The sequence below is a fragment of the Thermothielavioides terrestris genome, chromosome 2, assembly GCF_000226115.1.
Source record: "Thermothielavioides terrestris NRRL 8126 chromosome 2, complete sequence".
NCBI lineage: Eukaryota > Fungi > Ascomycota > Sordariomycetes > Sordariales > Chaetomiaceae > Thermothielavioides > Thermothielavioides terrestris.
Window position 1 is genome coordinate 3011454 of NC_016458.1, and position 15658 is coordinate 3027111.

The window sequence follows — 15658 nt, forward strand, 5'->3', positions numbered from 1 at the left end:
ATTGTTACCGTTGCATTTCTGGAGCCATGACACAGAACGGTTGACATGCTCTCCGCTTTAGCGATCTCGGTCATTTTCCAACTACATGAATCCAATGAGATATATTTATCGGCTCGGCGTGGTGTGTAGGTCATACGCGCAACACAAACAATGGCATCTGAAAACAGGGGACCTATAAAGCATCAAACTTACAAGCCAGAACTCTCTGTATTCCCAATATGGTTGCGATCTATCTTTGGTTACCCCATAGTACAAGATTTTCCTTCATATCCCAGCATCATTTACATGGGCGCCTGCCAGCGCATATTAATCTGTTTCCTCCTGACCTGTCCGCGCAAAGAAACGGTCAGCACATCCGCATTCTTCTTTTCGCCCTTCCACCCTATTGATATACACTACCACCGCCATCCCCGGAAAAGCAGTCTGTCGGGAGCCAAAAAAAAGAAGGAAGAAAAGAAAAGAAAAGAAAGTCAACTTACCACGGGAGCGAGCAAGAGCACGCCGCCCAGCAGCGCAAGCACGGTGCCGACGAGGGTGGCCTTGCTGAAGCCCTTGCCGAGGATGTCGAAGAGGAAGCTGGGGGCGACGCGGGTGCCGAAGATGTCGACGAGGCCGTAGGCGAACACGAGGCAGGTGCTCTCGACGACGGCGGGGGCGGTGACGATGCGGCGCACGCCGAGCACGTCGCGCTCGTGCGTCACCACGCTCTTGGGGTCGATCTCGACCGCCGGCTGGTAGCGCAGCAGGCCCTCCTCGGCCTCGGCGGCGGTGGGGTCGCGCCCGACCGGCCGGCGCGGCTCCAGCACGACGCGCGGCAGGCCCGCGATGCCGTGCGCCTCCGGCAGGTAGGCCAGCACCTGCCGCGCCGTGATGCCCTGCCGCGTCGTGGTGACCTGCAGGGCGGACACGGGCGCGCTGAGGATGTAGGCCTGGGAGACGACCGCAGGGCGGACGACGCCGCCGTCGGCGGTGGGCACGTCGAGCGGTTCAAGCGAGGAGGAGGCGGTCGCGGCGCTGCCGAGCGGGCCGCGGTTGTTGGGCTCGTCGCTCTCGTAGAGGTCCGACACGACCATCTGGTAGCCCTTGACGGCCTGGGCGCTGTTGTCGTGCAGCGCATACTGGCCGAAGAAGGTGCACACGAACCAGTTCTCGGCCATGGCGCACTCGATGGGCTTAGTGGAGTCGACGCCGTCGTGCTTGGCGGCGGAGAGGACCTGGCCGGAGACAGTGTCCAGCAGGTACACGGTGAGGACGTGGGTCTCGTCGTTGATGGCGGCGAGCACGAGGGTGTTGGGGTTGAGGTACTTGTACTTGACCCTGCGGTCGCCGAGGACACGGCCGATGGAAGCGACGGCGTCGTGGGCTGGTCTGGTAGCGATGTGCACTATCCTCTGGCCCTTTGGCGGGGAGAAGGTCCAGGAAACGGACTCGTACGAGCTGTTGCCGTTGGGCACAAAAACGATGCCCTTGAGCTCGCCTTCTGCACCGCGAGTGACAACGGTCTGTCTGGGCGCCCGGTCCACAGGAAGCTCGCCGATCTTTCCGCCGCGGCCGATCCGGATGAGGTGCTGGCCGGAGGACGTGTCGACGAGGGCGGTCGCCTGTGTCGTGGCATCCCGGCTCGGGGCCTTCGCCTCGATGATGTCGCCGGTATCGCTTTGCAGGACAATGACGTCGTCGTTGGAACCGAGAATGGTTACTTGGCCCGTCGAATCGTGCGCTTGAATGCCCTTGACGTCCCAGTTGCGGCCCTTGGGAATCGGGAATGCCCGCTTTTTCCACACGATCCTCCCGTTGTTGGCGACGTCCAAGCCATAGAGCATCCCGCGCCTGGTGGCTAGGACGACCAGCTTGTGGAAGCCGAAGCTGTCCCGCTCCAGCTTGCCTGCCGTGGAGCGGACATCCGTGCCCAGGATACTGCTCATCACCCTCGCGGGGATGGCGTTGAGCCAAGCCGGAAGGTATTGCAGGTCGTGGATGTGGCGTTTGACACGATGGATATAGGCTTCAAGCGGGTTGCTGTGGGCCTCCTGTTCCAGCGACCTCGCGAGATCCTCGCTCTCGGGAATCTCGGCGAACGTGGCTGCGACACCTCCAGTCATGCCCTCAGGACGGGTCCAGGCGGCTTCGCCGTTGCGGATCAGCATCCAGTCGTCCGCATCGGTCACCGCGGCAGCGCGGACCGCGTAGCTGTCCTCCGCACCGGCTCTCTTAATGACCTCGGACACGGCGTGGACAGCACTCGCCTTTGAGTCGCCCGTCTTGAGGGGCCAGCGGGCGAGCACGCCATGGGACTGCGACGAGAGCAGGATCACCTCGTCGTCGGTGATGCGGGTGAAGTACACGTTGGCGCCATTCGAGCTGGTCGAGAAGGCGCCCGGGCCCGGAAGAAGCGGCAGGGCGTACGCCTTGGAGACGGCGTTGGTCTTGAGATCGACATGGAAGACCTCGCCGCGGTGGCCAGTCGCCGTCCTGCTGTGCACCAGAAAGTGCGGGTCCGACTGGACCAGGTGCGGCGCGTGGATCTCAACGGCGACCGTGTCGGCCGGTAGCGCGAACTCCTGCCTGGCCTTGGTTCCCAGCACGTTCACGCGCAGCGTCGTGCGGGCGTCGTCGGTCCAGGCCACGATCGGCGCGGCCGAGTTCGCCCCCACGAACATGACATCCTCCTTGCCGTGCACATCCGCCTTGGCGCCGACCACCATCTCGTCCAGCTTCCTCCCCGTGAGCGTATCCAGCACCGACACCTTCAGGTTATACGCGCCGGGCGCGCCCTTGAGGCTGACGACGAACACCTTCTCGACGTTGGTGCTCACCTGCAGCGGCAGGTCGCGCGTGAGCTCGCGCCACTCCCAGACCACGCAGCCGTCCTCGGCGCTCAGCCTCTTCAGCACCGAAGCCCCGCCGCGCTCCTCCACCAGCACCAGCACATCCTTCCTCCCCGGCCCGCTCTCCGTCATCTCCATCACCTCCAGATCCCGCACCACGCCGTCCAGCGGCACCCAGAACCTGCTCCGCCCGCTGACCGCATCCCACGCGTGCACCGCCCGGCCAAACGCGCTGACCACCCACCCTTCGCCCTCACCGGCGCGTAGAAACCTTCCCCACCCCGCCTCTTTTCCCTCCTCCTCCTCCTCCTCCCTCTCCTCCTCTCCCTTCGCACCACCACCACCCCCCAACAAGGACGATGGAGAGAGATAGGCATCCTGGCGCCAGACGACCTCGCCGGAGCCGGGGTTGACGGCGCCGACGACGCCGACGTCGCTGAGGGTGTAGAGCAGGCTGGCGCGGTCGTCGCGGCGCGGGCGGTGGAAGAAGGTGGTCTCGCGCAGCGGCAGGCCGAGCAGCTGGTGGTGGTAGTCGGTGTGGCCGACCTCGTCGCGGAAGACGGCCTGCGCGGGGCGGGGGAGGTGCGCGAGGAGGGCGAGGGCGGTGGTGAGGAGGCGGGTAAGAGGGGCGTTGTGTGGAGGGCGCATTTTGTTTTTCCTTCTTCTTTTTCTCTTGCACGGTATCTTCTGAAAGGGAGTTGAAGTGTTGTTGTGTTGGGGCGCGCAAGAGCCCGACACGCCCTGCCAAACAGCACCGGGCGCTGAGTTGTGGGCTGCACAAATCGTTCGTTCGGTCGGTCGCTCGGTCCGTCGGCTATGTTGTGTCTACCGTGGCAGGTCGGTTGTGCTCCATATCCAAGGCGATTAAATGGGCGGTGGTCTAGATCTGCTTGGAGTTGAGGTTTCGGCCGATGACCCGTTGAGGAAGCTTGACCTTGGAGCTCAGCTGTGGTGGGACGGAGCATGTGTTTGGATCCAATCGTGGTGACGTTGGAACTGCGCCCCTTGGCCCTGGCGACCCCTGCCAGCGCAAGCCTTGGCAGTACCGTTAGCGCCCCTTGCAGCTGGTGATGTCAACCATGAATAACACAGCTCAACTCAGGCAGGCCTCTGAACTGACCAGAGGCAACAGAAGCCGTGATGAGAGAATAGATAGGCACATGAAGATGCTGAAAATCAGACAAGCACAATAAATTTACATATGCTCTCAAACTCATGCATCTGGCAATATGACTGGGCGACGGTCCTTTAACTTCTTTTTCCGATCGAGTAATTCGACATCCCCGTCACCTGCCCAGCCCGTCCACAGAACCAATACAGCATACTCCGTGCTGCGTAACGCTTGACCATATCAATGGTGCGTCCTCAACCAAACAGGCATCCTCCGCTCTGGGTATCAAACCACGGAACATCTGCGCGCACATGCAAAGCACCGCTTCCCTCCGCCCTACCCCAATCAAGACGGACAGCCCAACCTCGATCACTGCTTGACCCTTAGGTCTCCGTTCTGTCCCTGCACCTTCTTCCCCTTCGTCTGTTCCACCCGCGCCGGCACGCACTTCCAGGAGCATCCCACCCGCAAGAACGGCACAAGCAGCGCCCTGTCTCCGTCGCCCAGCCCGACGAACTTGCAATCCGTGTTGCGCCCCGCGGCGTCGACCGTGATCGTCGTCCTGCCGATCTGCCGGAACTCGAGCCACTGCGCCAGGGGCATCAGCGTCGCGCGGCCGCACACCGCGCAGCGCAGCCCGCCCTCGTCGTGGATCGCCGCCGCCCTCTCGACCACGGGCGCGAGGTAGTGCGGGACCCTATCCTCCTCGCGCAGATACCGCACCACGCGGTCGGCCTGTCCCGACGCCGCGCACGCCCCGATGGCCAGCTCCAGGAGCGTCTTGGGTCCCCGCGGGTTGATGAGCTTGCTGGTTGCGCCCTGGAAGCGCACCTCCCTCGCCAGCGCTTCGGGCACGACGAGCTGGCTGAAGGGCTCCAGCGGGCACACTGGCTCGGCGTCCGAGTCGGGTGCGGGGATGGTGAAGGTAGAGCCAGCCGCGTCGCGGACGCCATCCGCGAAATGGACGGGGGTCCGGGATTGGAGCTTGGTGGTCAGCCCGCTCCAGGGGAGTTCCAGTTCCGCCTCCGGCCGGGCGCCAAACGTGAGCCTCTCGTATTCCTCTGCGCCCTCGCTGTCGACGAGGACGCCCTGCGGGCGCCATAACGGGTTGGGCTGGAAATGAAGGTTGCGCAGCTTGCTGCCCTTTTGAAGAAGCTCCAAGAGCTCCGCGGGGAGGTAACGGATGCGATTCTGGGCGATATTGAGCGTTTCGAGGTTCCTGAGCTTTGCGATTGCCGGCGGGAGCTTGACCAGATTGTTGGCCCGCAGGCTGAGCACTGTGAGGTGCTCGAGATTCAAGAGGCCAACGGGGAAACTCGCGAGCCTGTTATTCGATAGAAACAACTTGATTTGTGGATCCCTCTGCTCGAATCCAACGTCCTTGGCCACGGTAGGGATGGGTGTGATTTCCGAGATTGGGTCGAGCAGACCCGGGGGAATACTCTCCAAATCCAAGCCGCTGATATTTGTTTAGACTGAGAACTCAGCATATCCTCACGTATGGCACCCGGCTCACCTCAGATCAACCTGCTCGGTGCCGTTCTCAACACACGCGAGGATCTTGTCGCGAACAATCTGCTCCATTTCCCAGCCCTGGGGTTGAGCCGCAGAAGATTGCATGGGGCCCTGGGTTCGCGGCAGGGCCAGCGGTAGCCTCGCAGCAACGGGCTCCAGGTCGACGCTGTCGTCGGTATCGGTGGAGCAGCCATCCGCGCCCATCCACACACCGCTGTCGAGCTGTCTCTTCAACTGGCGCTTCTGCTGCTGCGGACGCGCCCTGCTGCGCGCCCTGCTGCGGCGCGGGGGATGGTAGCTCGGACTCCCGTCTTCGCCCACGCCCGAGTCCGACGACGCCGGCTGCTGGTCATACCAAGTGCCTACGTAGCGCCTCTTACGACGCCCATGGTTTTGGTAGTTGTCCAGCGCAGGATCGTCGTCGCTCGAGAAGAAGGCCGGGTCACTCGACGTCGACGACGAGTGCGTTGGAGGGGAGCCCATGCTCCTGCCACGCTTCCGTCCGTCATTGACGAGCAGGGAAGGAGGCAGACGGGGAAGGGTGGGTTCGTCGGCCATTTCCTGCCTGTCCGAGGGCGCAAGACGCGGATCTGTGCTTTCCAGGTCTTGCATGGTCGCGGCTCCGCGGGATGCGGGGCGTCCAGGTACAAGATCCGCTGAAAAAGATGTTGATTAGGACGTGGGCGCACGCAGCTATATAGACCGTAGAAAATGGGAAAAGACGTCGCAGCGGTATGAAGGGCAGGAATTGAGAAATCGGATTCAACGGGCGAGGGCAAATTGTGCAAAAAAGAGCAAGTCCACTGGAGCTCGGGGAGGTCGCGTCACGCGTCTGAAAGTCAACATGCCGGGGCTCTTGGAACCCCACGGTGGCGCCCCGCCCCAAGCCGAAAGTAGCACTAACCAAGGTTCGTTAGCGCGCCGGAAACGCGATCCGCGCGCCTTCGTGCGGCGCCGGTCCCGGGGCTTCGGAAACCCCTGTCCCGTCAGTTGACAATCCCGCTCTCACAATCACATTGTTTCTCGAAAGACTAGCTCAGTGAAGTGGGAGCATCGGCATTTTTCTCTCATGTTATTTTCTCTGTGTGATTCTATGGCATGCATGCAAATCCACGCGTATAGGATGAATCATGCGAGTGAAAGCAGCCATGTGACCAGCAAAAAGCAATATCCCACCCCAGCCGTCCCAAATCACAGCGCCTTGGCCATGGGTGCCGAGTCTCTCACCCTTGGCCTGGGGGCCGAATGTCCTGGACAATGCCAGATATACTAAACTTGTCAGGGAAGCCCTTGACTGAGATATCCCTCCCCCTTGGCTGCCCTTTGGCCTACTCGTGCTGCATGCCTGTCCCTTTTACTCAGGATGTGAATAAAGTCACCTCGCTCTCCTCGAGCTCATCAAAAGGGCCCGCGGTTCAGTGAGCCCTTACTGCGGAGGCAGAGAAGCCGCGGCCCGGTCAGCCAATTTCATGAGCTCGAGCTCATCCTCCTCATCCAGGTCGTCGAGCTCGGCCTCTTCGTCCAGGTCGTCGAATTTGACCTCCTCGTCCAGATCGTCGAACTTGACCCCCTCGTCCAGGTCATCGTCGCGGGAGTCGCTGGCGCGGTCAGCGGCGTTGCCGACGCGGTCAGCCACCTTGATCAGCTCCATTTCGTCCTCGGAGCCCAGCTCGTCGAATCCGGCGTCCACGGGGGAATCCTCCACGCGGGGATGATTTTCCACGGGGGAATCGTCCTCGATGTAGATCGTCTCCTTGCCTCCCACCTCCATGGGTGTGGCAGGCAGGGTCTGCGACGAGGCGCCGACCAGTTCCTCGTCCTCAGTCAGATCCACCACCACCTTCTTGCAGCTGCCCTCCGGTTCGGCTATGACGGCCGCGGCCAGCGGGTTGTTGCGCACCTTCTCCATCTTCTCCGCCAGCCACTTATCCTCGTCCTCCTTCCTCTTGGCCTTCTGCTCCTGCTGCATCCCTTTACCGCATGGACCACGGTAGGCAGCCACACCGCCGAGGACTTGGCCACCACCATCCTCCTTCTCCTCGACGCCGTCGTCGTTGGGGCCGTTCTCTATCTCCAACCGGTAGCCGCACCCGCCGGTCCACTCCTGCCCGTTCCACACCTTCTCGCACACCAGCACCCGCTCCCGCCAGCGGAACGTATCCTTGCACTTCTGCACCAGCTGGCCCATCATACACTCAGGGCACCCCAGCCGCTGCTGCGGCGTCTTGTCCCTGCCGGCCGCCGCCGCCGCCGCCGCCGCCGCCGCAGCGCGGCCCTGACCCTGACCCAGTCCATGCTCACGTCCCAGTCCCAATCCCTGGCCCAGCCCCAGTCCCTGTCCACGCCCATGCCCGTCAAAACCAGCAGCACCACCCTCCCACATCTCCCCTTCCATCTCCATGTCCACGTCCATGTCCATGTCCATGTCCACGGCGCGACCCTGACCCTGACCCAGGCCGCGAGCAGGACCCAGACCGGGCCGGTACGCGCCGGGATCCTGAAGCGGATCCCGCTCCAGCACCTCCCAGTAGTCACAACCGCCGCCGCCGCCGCCGAGGCCGAGACCGCCGCGGTTGCTGCACACGAACCGGAACTTGCCCCGGTGCGGCGACGTGCCGTGCGGGTTGAAGCGGCTGCGCACGCGTCGGCCGGTGCGGCACTTGGGGCAGGGGCCGTACTTGGCGCTGGCCGGGGACGGGCCGGCTGGAATGGATGTTGGGGGAGCTGCTGTGGCAATGTTGGCGGTGGCAGTCCTGGCGGTGGTGGTGGGAGTAAAGGTCGGGCTGGGGTTATTGCCGGCCCCGGAGGTGATGGGGCTGGTCGCTGTCGCGGTCGTGATGGCGGTGGCGGCGGTGGTGGTGGTAGGGGTAAGGTTGAGGTTGATGCTGCCGCTGCCGCTGCCGCCGGGGGCACCAGCCGGGATTGTAGTATGCTTGGGGGTGAGAGGAGGAAAAGGGATAGGAGGAACGGTGCTGATAGCGAGGAGTTTGGCGTATTTCCGGGTGGTGGATTTCGGGGTGCCTTTGGAGGCCTGTTTGTTCGTTTCGGGGGTCTGGGTTTGGGACGGCGTCAAAGGGGACGACTTGGCCACGCGGCCGGTGAGGGTGGTTTGGCGAACGCGGCGCGGAGTGGAGGGGGGCTCGCTCTTAAACTCCTCTGCTGGAAAAAGAAAGGAAAATTCGTCAGTTGATCTGGTTGGACCGGTGAAACAAACGATAAGGGAACTGCTGCACCTACGTTTGCGAGAAGGCATCTTGGCGGCGCTCTTGAAAACGTGGCAACGAGAGATAAATGTAGCTGCTCTGCCTAGACGTGGTGCCTGGTTAGCTGCGTACCTTCCTAGCGTATTGCGGGGTGGCAGGTTAGAGTTGCGGTACCTAATCTTGGCAGGTTGCTGTCTGCTTGGATGTTAGACCGTCGGCTGCCCAATGCGAGGATTCAGTAACATCTGCGGTTGAGGCCGTTGGATGCCTCATGTGGCCATAATCGGAATCGATAGGAGAACTGCCCTTCCCCTCTGCCGCCAGACCTGATAAGCGGGCAGAGAAGATGCCAGAGATGGCACGGCGCCTGGTGCTGAAGCCTCCGGGGACAGCGTTGGAGGAAGTCGGAAGAGACCTGAGGGATGGAGAGTAGAGAAAAGTCGTTACCTTTGGGGATTTTTATCGTTTTAATTGTGTTAAAAAGCGTGCCGCCCGCTCTGCTCCGACCCTCAGGCTCGAGGCATGCGCAGAGGTGCCGGTACGAGAGCAAGGATGCTGTCTTTGAATCGAACGCCGTTGAGTGTTGAGCTCAAGAGATTCGGTCAAACAGCGGAAGTTGTAGAGAAGAAGGAGGCGGTTGAGGAAAAATCAGAGCAGGCAGCAAGAGGGTGTTAAAAGGAAAGAAGAAAAGCGGAGAAACAGGCGAAGGGCACCTCGACCTGAATTTTCGAAGAGAGCTGGTCCAGCTATTGAGCTGCTCTTAACTGCAGTGGAAGGAGGGGTAGTAGTCTTCCAACACCTAGGGAGGTGGTGTGTGGGCAAGGGCTTGGCGACGTAGAAGAGAGGACAGGAAGGAAAGAAGGGAATTAATATATTTGCTCTGGGATTCACCGGGACAACTTCAGACCGCGAATGATAGAGCAGAGGAGGCAAGCCGGGACGAGCCCGGCCGAGAAGCTTCCGAGGCCTTTCGCTGCACTTCCCGTGAGTCGATGAGTCAAATGGGACGGCCGTGATGTGATGTCGTTAAGGAGGACGCGGTGAGCATTCGTTGTTTTTCCCAGGAACTCGACTGCGGCGTGCCCAGATGTAGCCTTTCCGACCCCGGCATCGATCTCCTGGAAGAAGTATAGGACCAGCCACACTGCGCCGGCCGTGAAATCTTGACCAGTAAGTTCCCATACACTAGCTGGCAGTTTCCCGGTTCTTGCTTCGGGTAACATTGCCAGAGCTCTGGACACAATGGGCTGGCTGCTCTCCCGGCTGGGATTTGCACACTTGATTCATACAGATCTTGGTAGCATGTCATACTTTGGTCATCCCCCTCCCCTCCCCTGATCCCGGACTGAATTCCAGGTGTGCATTGGAGCATTGTGCAGGCTGTACTGATGATGAGCAGGACCTTGGGCATATCAAAACACTAATTACGGAACGGCCTGTTGGCTTCATGATCAAATACTGGCATGGTTCCCTCATTCGCACATCAACTATCTTAAAAAAAGATGTATTGTCGTGGGAAACGCTATTGCAGTATGTCCCTTCAATAGGAGTATTGTCAAAGGGGGAAGACGTGTGTTTAGCTTTGTCTACCAGCCATTCTCCTCCAGCTTTGCCCTTGTCTATTGATGAGGAGTTGTCCATGATTTTATATCACAGCTTTGAAAACAGAAACGCTGAGAGGAATGACGGCCGCTCCATAATGAAACATCGTGACTCTCCTGCCTCGCAGATGCATTCTCCGGGGGCAGGCATACGGGATCAGAGACTATCCTGACTGCCGGACATCTGGTGCATCTGGTGGGAACATCTCGCGGGAAATTCACCATGTGGCCAAGCTCACACAACCATGTGAGTTTGCGAATCTCACACTTATCGGTATGCACGAGGTTGAGAGCAACTGTGAGCCACACACGGTTGGGCTATTGCAGAGGTCGGGCACACCTCCGGGAAGGAGTGAGAATCAACCTGAGTGGAAGTTAATGTCGGCTACCTCCAGACTCCAGTCCGCCCTCGGAGGCCTTTCACTCTGCCCTCGGTATTCTGATAATGTCAAGGCAGTGCCCAGTGTCCCCTGTAGCATGCCTACCAAGATTGAACAGCACAGGCCATCATTGTCCATGCCGAGATCATTGATACGTTTTCTTTCTACTGTAGCTCATCAACTAGTGTCCATTGCCACACTATCATAGTCAAGAGAAACACTGAATGGCCTGGACAGCATCCTGTTGTGAACTCTTTGGAACCTCGGATCGTTCGTTGACCAGATTGCCAGTCCATGAGTATCAGGAGGTAATTTGGTGTTTAATAGGTAGCTTTTCTGAGCATGCTGCTTATGGGGCCTGCGGAGAAAAAAAAAGCCGAAAATGCAAGAGTACAACGTTCCCACCTCCTGAGGCCAAAGACGTGCCTCAATGCTCCCTGACGTATTTGGCGTGAATGCTAGCAAAGTGATGGACCCCTGAGCTTCTGCTCCAAGATATATGGATAATATTTTCATTCACTCATCTCTTTTCTCCTTTTTCTTTTATCCATTTTTTTCTTCTCTCACAACAACTACACACAGGATCTATTGCACCTAATGTATCCTCTATCTCGCTCGCTCGTCACACAAAGGAGCTATATCCCATGAAAACACCTCTCGCGTCTTCTTCGACATCTCTTTCCCACAACAACAACCGCAGCCGAACCCCCAATTTTACGGCAGCAGCCTCTTCGGCGTACGCGGGAAGAAGGCCGCCAGATGGATGCTCGGCAAGTTGAGATAGAACGCCACCACGCGGTCCAGCCCAATGCCGCCGCCGCCATGCGCGGGGACGCCCGCCTGCCTGAAGATGTCGACATACTCCTTGATGCCCGGGCTGGCCGGGTCGATGCCCTTGGTGCGGATGCGGGCCTCCAGCTCGACCGGGTCGTTGATGCGCTGGCCGCCGGAGCAGATCTCCTGGCCGCGCATGAACAGGTCGTACGCGTTGGTGACCTTGCGGTTGGTCGGGTCCTCCTTGGCGTAGAAGGGCCGCGCCGACTCGGGGAACTTGTCGAGCACGTAGAAGTCGGTGTTGTACTTCTTGCGGATCAGCGCGCCCAGTGCCTTCTCCTGCGGCGTGCTCATGTCCTCGTCGTCGCTGACGTTGCGGAACTCCTCCGGGCCTTCCTCCCGCAGCAGTTTCTGGCCTTCGGCGAAGGTCAGCCGCACCTCCTGACCCGGCTCGGGGAGCAGGAACTCCTCCGACGGGTAGACGGAGCGGACGAGGGCGATCTCGTCGGCGCAGCGCTCCTTGATGTTGCGGAACATGTGGAGGAGGACACCTTCCAGCACGTCCTGGTGTTTGTTAGCAAGAACCAGCGAAGCAAAAGAGGAAGCCAACCGGGGGGCGGGGCATACCAAGACCTCGCGGTAGTCCTTCTTGATTTCCATCTCCATATCGAGGCCGGTGAACTCGGTCATGTGTCTCGGCGTGTTTGAGTTCTCAGCCCTGAAGACGGGACCCACGCTGAACACGCGCTTTCGGCCACCCGCGATCTCAATCTGCTTGTAGAACTGCGGCGATTGCGCTTGTGTGCGTCAGTATAGTGGGGTACCGGAAGGTGTTTCGAGCATACTCGGTAACCTTACCCAGATATGCCTCCTTCTCGAAGTAGGGCAGCCGGAACACGTTGGCGCCGCCTTCGGACGCCGCGCCGATGAGGCAGGGCGGCTCGAACTCCTTGAAGCCATGTGACCGAAGGTAGGAGCGGTACAGCTCCTTCATCTCGGAGCGAATGTCAGCAATTGCTTGTTGCACAGCCGAGCGCTTGTGCATGACAATGTTGTCAAGGTGGGTGAGCATCGACGCAGCCGGAATGCCCGTCGCGTCGCCGGCCGAGGCAAGGCTGAGCTTCTCTACCCCCTGTTCGACCGGGACCTCCTCATCGCTGAAGTTGGCCACCGGTCGGTTTGCCGCAGCAAGTGTCATGCCGAGCACCGTCGGCGCAGCAGCATGAACGAAGCACTTGGTGATGTGCAGCTCGTAGTTTGAGACGCGGCAGGCCTTGACGGGCTCGAGGGGCTTCTGCACCGTGGCCTCGACGACAACAAAGCTCTCGGGGTTGATGGCGCCAACCCACTTGACCATCTGCCGGCTGACAGGGGTGCCCTCCGGGCTCGCGGCGACGACGCCCTGGATCGCCCAGTTGCCCTCCTCGCGCAGCTCGACGAACGCCATCTTGGAGCCCTGCATGCGCGCGTTCTGAAGCCACGCGCGCAGCTCAACCTTCTTGCCCACGTGCTCATCGCCAAGCGTCTTCAGGTTGATCTCCATGGCGTCAGCCGACAGCTTCGTCTCGTGCGTCTCCTGGCCGTAGTTGTCTTTTGCGAGGTCCTCGGCCTGCGCTGCGGAGGCGGACGCGGCGGCGGCAGCTGCCTGCTCGGCGGCCCGTCGCGCCTTTTCGGCCTCCTTCTTGGCCTTGGCCTCGGCCTTCTTGGCAGCTTTCTTGGAGATGGTACCGCCCTCGCCGCCCGTGGCAGGCGGCGCCGCAGCAGGCGTCTCGGCCGGGGGAGGCGCAGAGTTCGCGGGTTGTTCAGCCATTTTTCAGAGTTGGAAAGGATGGGAAGGGTAAATTTCAACTCCAAACAGCAGAATTGGCTGGATTGTATTTGAAGCGAGCGATGTGCCTGGCGGCTTGGGCGGTCGTGTGAGTCGATTTTCGAGTCAGCAGATCCCGGCCTGACACAACACGGAGTTGAGGGGCAACCGTCTTTTTGGCGGGGCATCGAGGGGCAGCCCACCGATTCGTCTTATCAGCGGAGCCTCCGAGCGCGCACAGCCCTAACCCTGAGCTGGATTGAGCATCGCAGGACCTCGGTATGGTGATAACATGATGGTTGGGCCTCGATCAGGCGGTGGTGAAAAGCATCGGAGGACTGACTGAAACAGCGGCAATGTAGGTATGGAAGAAGCTTCCTTTTGCGGGAGACCAGCTCATTTCTGCGTGTCGGACACTGTCATGAACTACCATAGGCGCATTGTGAGGTTACCATAGGTTTAAGTGTTATCGATAGTAAACCGGATAAGCAAACATTCTTTATAGCGAATTTTTATAAGTTACTAGACAGATTATGAAAATGAGAGCCAGGCAACCGACGCGATCGGTCCCATTGGCACACTCTTGGGACCTACGCCACATCATGGGCTCAAAACGCGACTACAGTGACCTTACGGCCGATGACAACGATGATCTATCTTTGTCCTCCTCCAACAAACGGCGACGCGAGCAGCAGGGCTCGAAGTTGAGGCAAGCCGAGAGCAAAGCCGACCCGACCTACGGTCAACGCGTCGCCTTCCCGGGCCTCGACGACGACGAACCCGCGCAATTAACAGACGACGACCTGGAATTCGAAGAACATGACGAGGCGCTTGCCTATCTACGAGCCGTCCGGTAAGCCTTATCCTTTTTCCCGAATCCGCCATCATCTTCGTCCAACATCTGCTAAACCACTCTCCCCCTTCTTCCTCAGCCGACCATGTCGCACATCAAAGCCATACATGGTAAGCTAATGGTAAGTATCTCATAGACAAGAAGCAAGCAACGTCCCGCACGTTCTGGTGGCGCCTAAAGCCGGCCCGCAACTACCTCCCCATCTTCAAGCCGCCAGCGACGTCGACCGCAGCATCTACGATGACGGCGTCGGCGACTCCCGCGGGTACTACCACGACGGCGCCTACACAGCGGCGCCCTCAACCCCATCCGAGTCTTCCTCTCCCGAACCCTCTGATATCGACGACTCGGCTTCCCAAGATGCAGACCGCCTCGCTCGAAACAAGGCGGCTCTGCGCAAAACCTATTACGCCTCCCTCACCGCCCAATTCCTCTCTCTCCGCGCCCTCCTCCACCGCACCCCGCCACCGCACCTCGTCGCGGCCCTGCCGCCCGACCACGGCACGGAGGTGGGCGCCTTCGGCCCGCGCTCCTGGACCTTCCGCGTCTGGAGTCGGCGCCTGCGCCACACGGACCCGCTGCCCGTGCAGGTCGCCGCGCTGGACCGGCGCGCCGTGCTGAGGCTGCTGCGCGTGCTGCTCGCCGGCAAGTTCCTCCGGCGCGGGCACGAGCTGCGTGAGCGCACGAGCCGCTGGCTCTGGGCGCTGCTGGCGCGGCTGCCGGACCGCGGCGAGATGACCTACGCCGAGGTCGGCTGGGTGCGGGAGCTGGGCAAGCGGGCGGTGCTGATGATGATTAGCATGGCACAGGCCGAGGCTCTGAGGGAGGCGGTTGAGGGGGATCTCGAGGGGGAGGAGGCAGAGGATGATGATGAAGGGGAGGCGGGTTTTATAGGAGAGATGGTGGTGGATGATGACGACGGGGGCTGGGCTGGAAATGGGACCATTGCTGCGGTGGGGGAGAATGGGGACGGAGAACCTCGCTCCGCCGGCGCCGCGGCGGAGTCCGAACCACACGTTACCACTACCTCCGCCACTGATGGGAACGGCGATCAGGAAGAAGCAAAGGAAGAAGCAAAGGAAGAAGAAAAGGAAGAAGAAAAAGAAGAAGGAGAAATAGACATGGACCTCGACGAAGGCGAAGTCACCGACGACGACGACCCGCCGGCCTCCGCAGCCGCCGAAAACAAGGCCATCGAAGCCGACATCGCCGCCGCCAAGGCGCGGCTCCTGGCGCGGCTCGAGGCCGTCCCCGAGACGCAGCAGGCGGATGCCGATGCGGATGCGGATGCCGGCGCCGACGAGCAGCCGGAGCGCGAGCAGGGCGGGGGCGAGGACGATGCCGACGACAACACCGTGTTCGACGACGCGGCGCGCGCGCAGGCCAACGTGCACGCGACGCTGAACATGATCCTGACCGTGGCCGGTGAGTTGTACGGGCAGCGGGACCTGCTCGAGTTTCGGGACCCGTTTCCTGCGCTGTAAAACTGCTGCCCCTTCATATTGGTGCGCATGGTCCGGTGGCGGTGCGGATTTGCGCTTCACTTTTGTGCCATGTCGACGCAGATATCGTTCCATATTAGTTGG

At 60.6% G+C, this 15658-nt stretch overlaps 5 protein-coding genes across 5 annotated transcripts; 1 reads left to right on the top strand and 4 right to left on the bottom strand.

Annotated features, from left to right (window-relative positions):
• Nucleotides 1–121: 121 nt before the first annotated feature.
• THITE_2112885 (uncharacterized protein) lies at nt 122–3586 on the bottom strand. The gene is made up of 2 exons (XM_003651964.1): nt 480–3586; nt 122–326 (listed from the first exon to the last, which is right to left on the bottom strand). The coding sequence occupies exons 1-2, from the start codon at nt 3474–3476 to the stop codon at nt 282–284; spliced, it is 3042 nt and encodes a 1013-aa protein (XP_003652012.1). The 5' UTR covers nt 3477–3586; the 3' UTR covers nt 122–281.
• A 525-nt stretch (nt 3587–4111) lies between these two features.
• Nucleotides 4112–6182, bottom strand: THITE_2112887 (uncharacterized protein). The gene is made up of 2 exons (XM_003651965.1): nt 5456–6182; nt 4112–5398 (listed from the first exon to the last, which is right to left on the bottom strand). Exons 1-2 carry the CDS (start codon nt 6010–6012, stop codon nt 4309–4311), a joined length of 1647 nt encoding a protein of 548 aa, XP_003652013.1. The 5' UTR covers nt 6013–6182; the 3' UTR covers nt 4112–4308.
• Nucleotides 6183–6711: 529 nt separating this feature from the next.
• On the bottom strand, nt 6712–7247 carry THITE_2112889 (uncharacterized protein). Its single transcript, XM_003651966.1, has one exon. The coding sequence runs from the start codon at nt 7223–7225 to the stop codon at nt 6881–6883; it is 345 nt and encodes a 114-aa protein (XP_003652014.1). The 5' UTR covers nt 7226–7247; the 3' UTR covers nt 6712–6880.
• Nucleotides 7248–11073: 3826 nt separating this feature from the next.
• Nucleotides 11074–13388, bottom strand: THITE_2112890 (uncharacterized protein). Its single transcript, XM_003651967.1, has 3 exons — nt 12271–13388; nt 12040–12209; nt 11074–11976 (listed from the first exon to the last, which is right to left on the bottom strand). The coding sequence occupies exons 1-3, from the start codon at nt 13220–13222 to the stop codon at nt 11353–11355; spliced, it is 1746 nt and encodes a 581-aa protein (XP_003652015.1). The 5' UTR covers nt 13223–13388; the 3' UTR covers nt 11074–11352.
• Nucleotides 13389–13821: 433 nt separating this feature from the next.
• THITE_33902 (uncharacterized protein) lies at nt 13822–15556 on the top strand (the record flags this gene model as incomplete). The annotated part of the gene is made up of 3 exons (XM_003651968.1): nt 13822–14072; nt 14209–14957; nt 15048–15556. 3 exons carry the CDS (start codon nt 13822–13824, stop codon nt 15554–15556), a joined length of 1509 nt encoding a protein of 502 aa, XP_003652016.1.
• Nucleotides 15557–15658: the final 102 nt, after the last annotated feature.

What these genes read in the sequence shown, in the direction of transcription:
- THITE_2112887 (XM_003651965.1), bottom strand. Translation starts at nt 6,012, where the DNA reads ATGGCCGACGAACCCACCCTTCCCCGTCTGCCTCCTTCCCTGCTCGTC. An exon ending in ACCGAGCAGGTTGATCTGAG is followed by an intron (nt 5,399 to 5,455) that starts GTGAGCCGGGTG and finishes AACAAATATCAG; the next exon opens with CGGCTTGGATTTGGAGAGTA.
- THITE_2112890 (XM_003651967.1), bottom strand. Translation starts at nt 13,222, where the DNA reads ATGGCTGAACAACCCGCGAACTCTGCGCCTCCCCCGGCCGAGACGCCT. An exon ending in CGAGAAGGAGGCATATCTGG is followed by an intron (nt 12,210 to 12,270) that starts GTAAGGTTACCG and finishes GACGCACACAAG; the next exon opens with CGCAATCGCCGCAGTTCTAC. An exon ending in AGGACTACCGCGAGGTCTTG is followed by an intron (nt 11,977 to 12,039) that starts GTATGCCCCGCC and finishes AACAAACACCAG; the next exon opens with GACGTGCTGGAAGGTGTCCT.
- THITE_2112885 (XM_003651964.1), bottom strand. Translation starts at nt 3,476, where the DNA reads ATGCGCCCTCCACACAACGCCCCTCTTACCCGCCTCCTCACCACCGCC. An exon ending in TGCTCTTGCTCGCTCCCGTG is followed by an intron (nt 327 to 479) that starts GTAAGTTGACTT and finishes TTGCGCGGACAG; the next exon opens with GTCAGGAGGAAACAGATTAA.
- THITE_2112889 (XM_003651966.1), bottom strand. Translation starts at nt 7,225, where the DNA reads ATGGAGGTGGGAGGCAAGGAGACGATCTACATCGAGGACGATTCCCCC.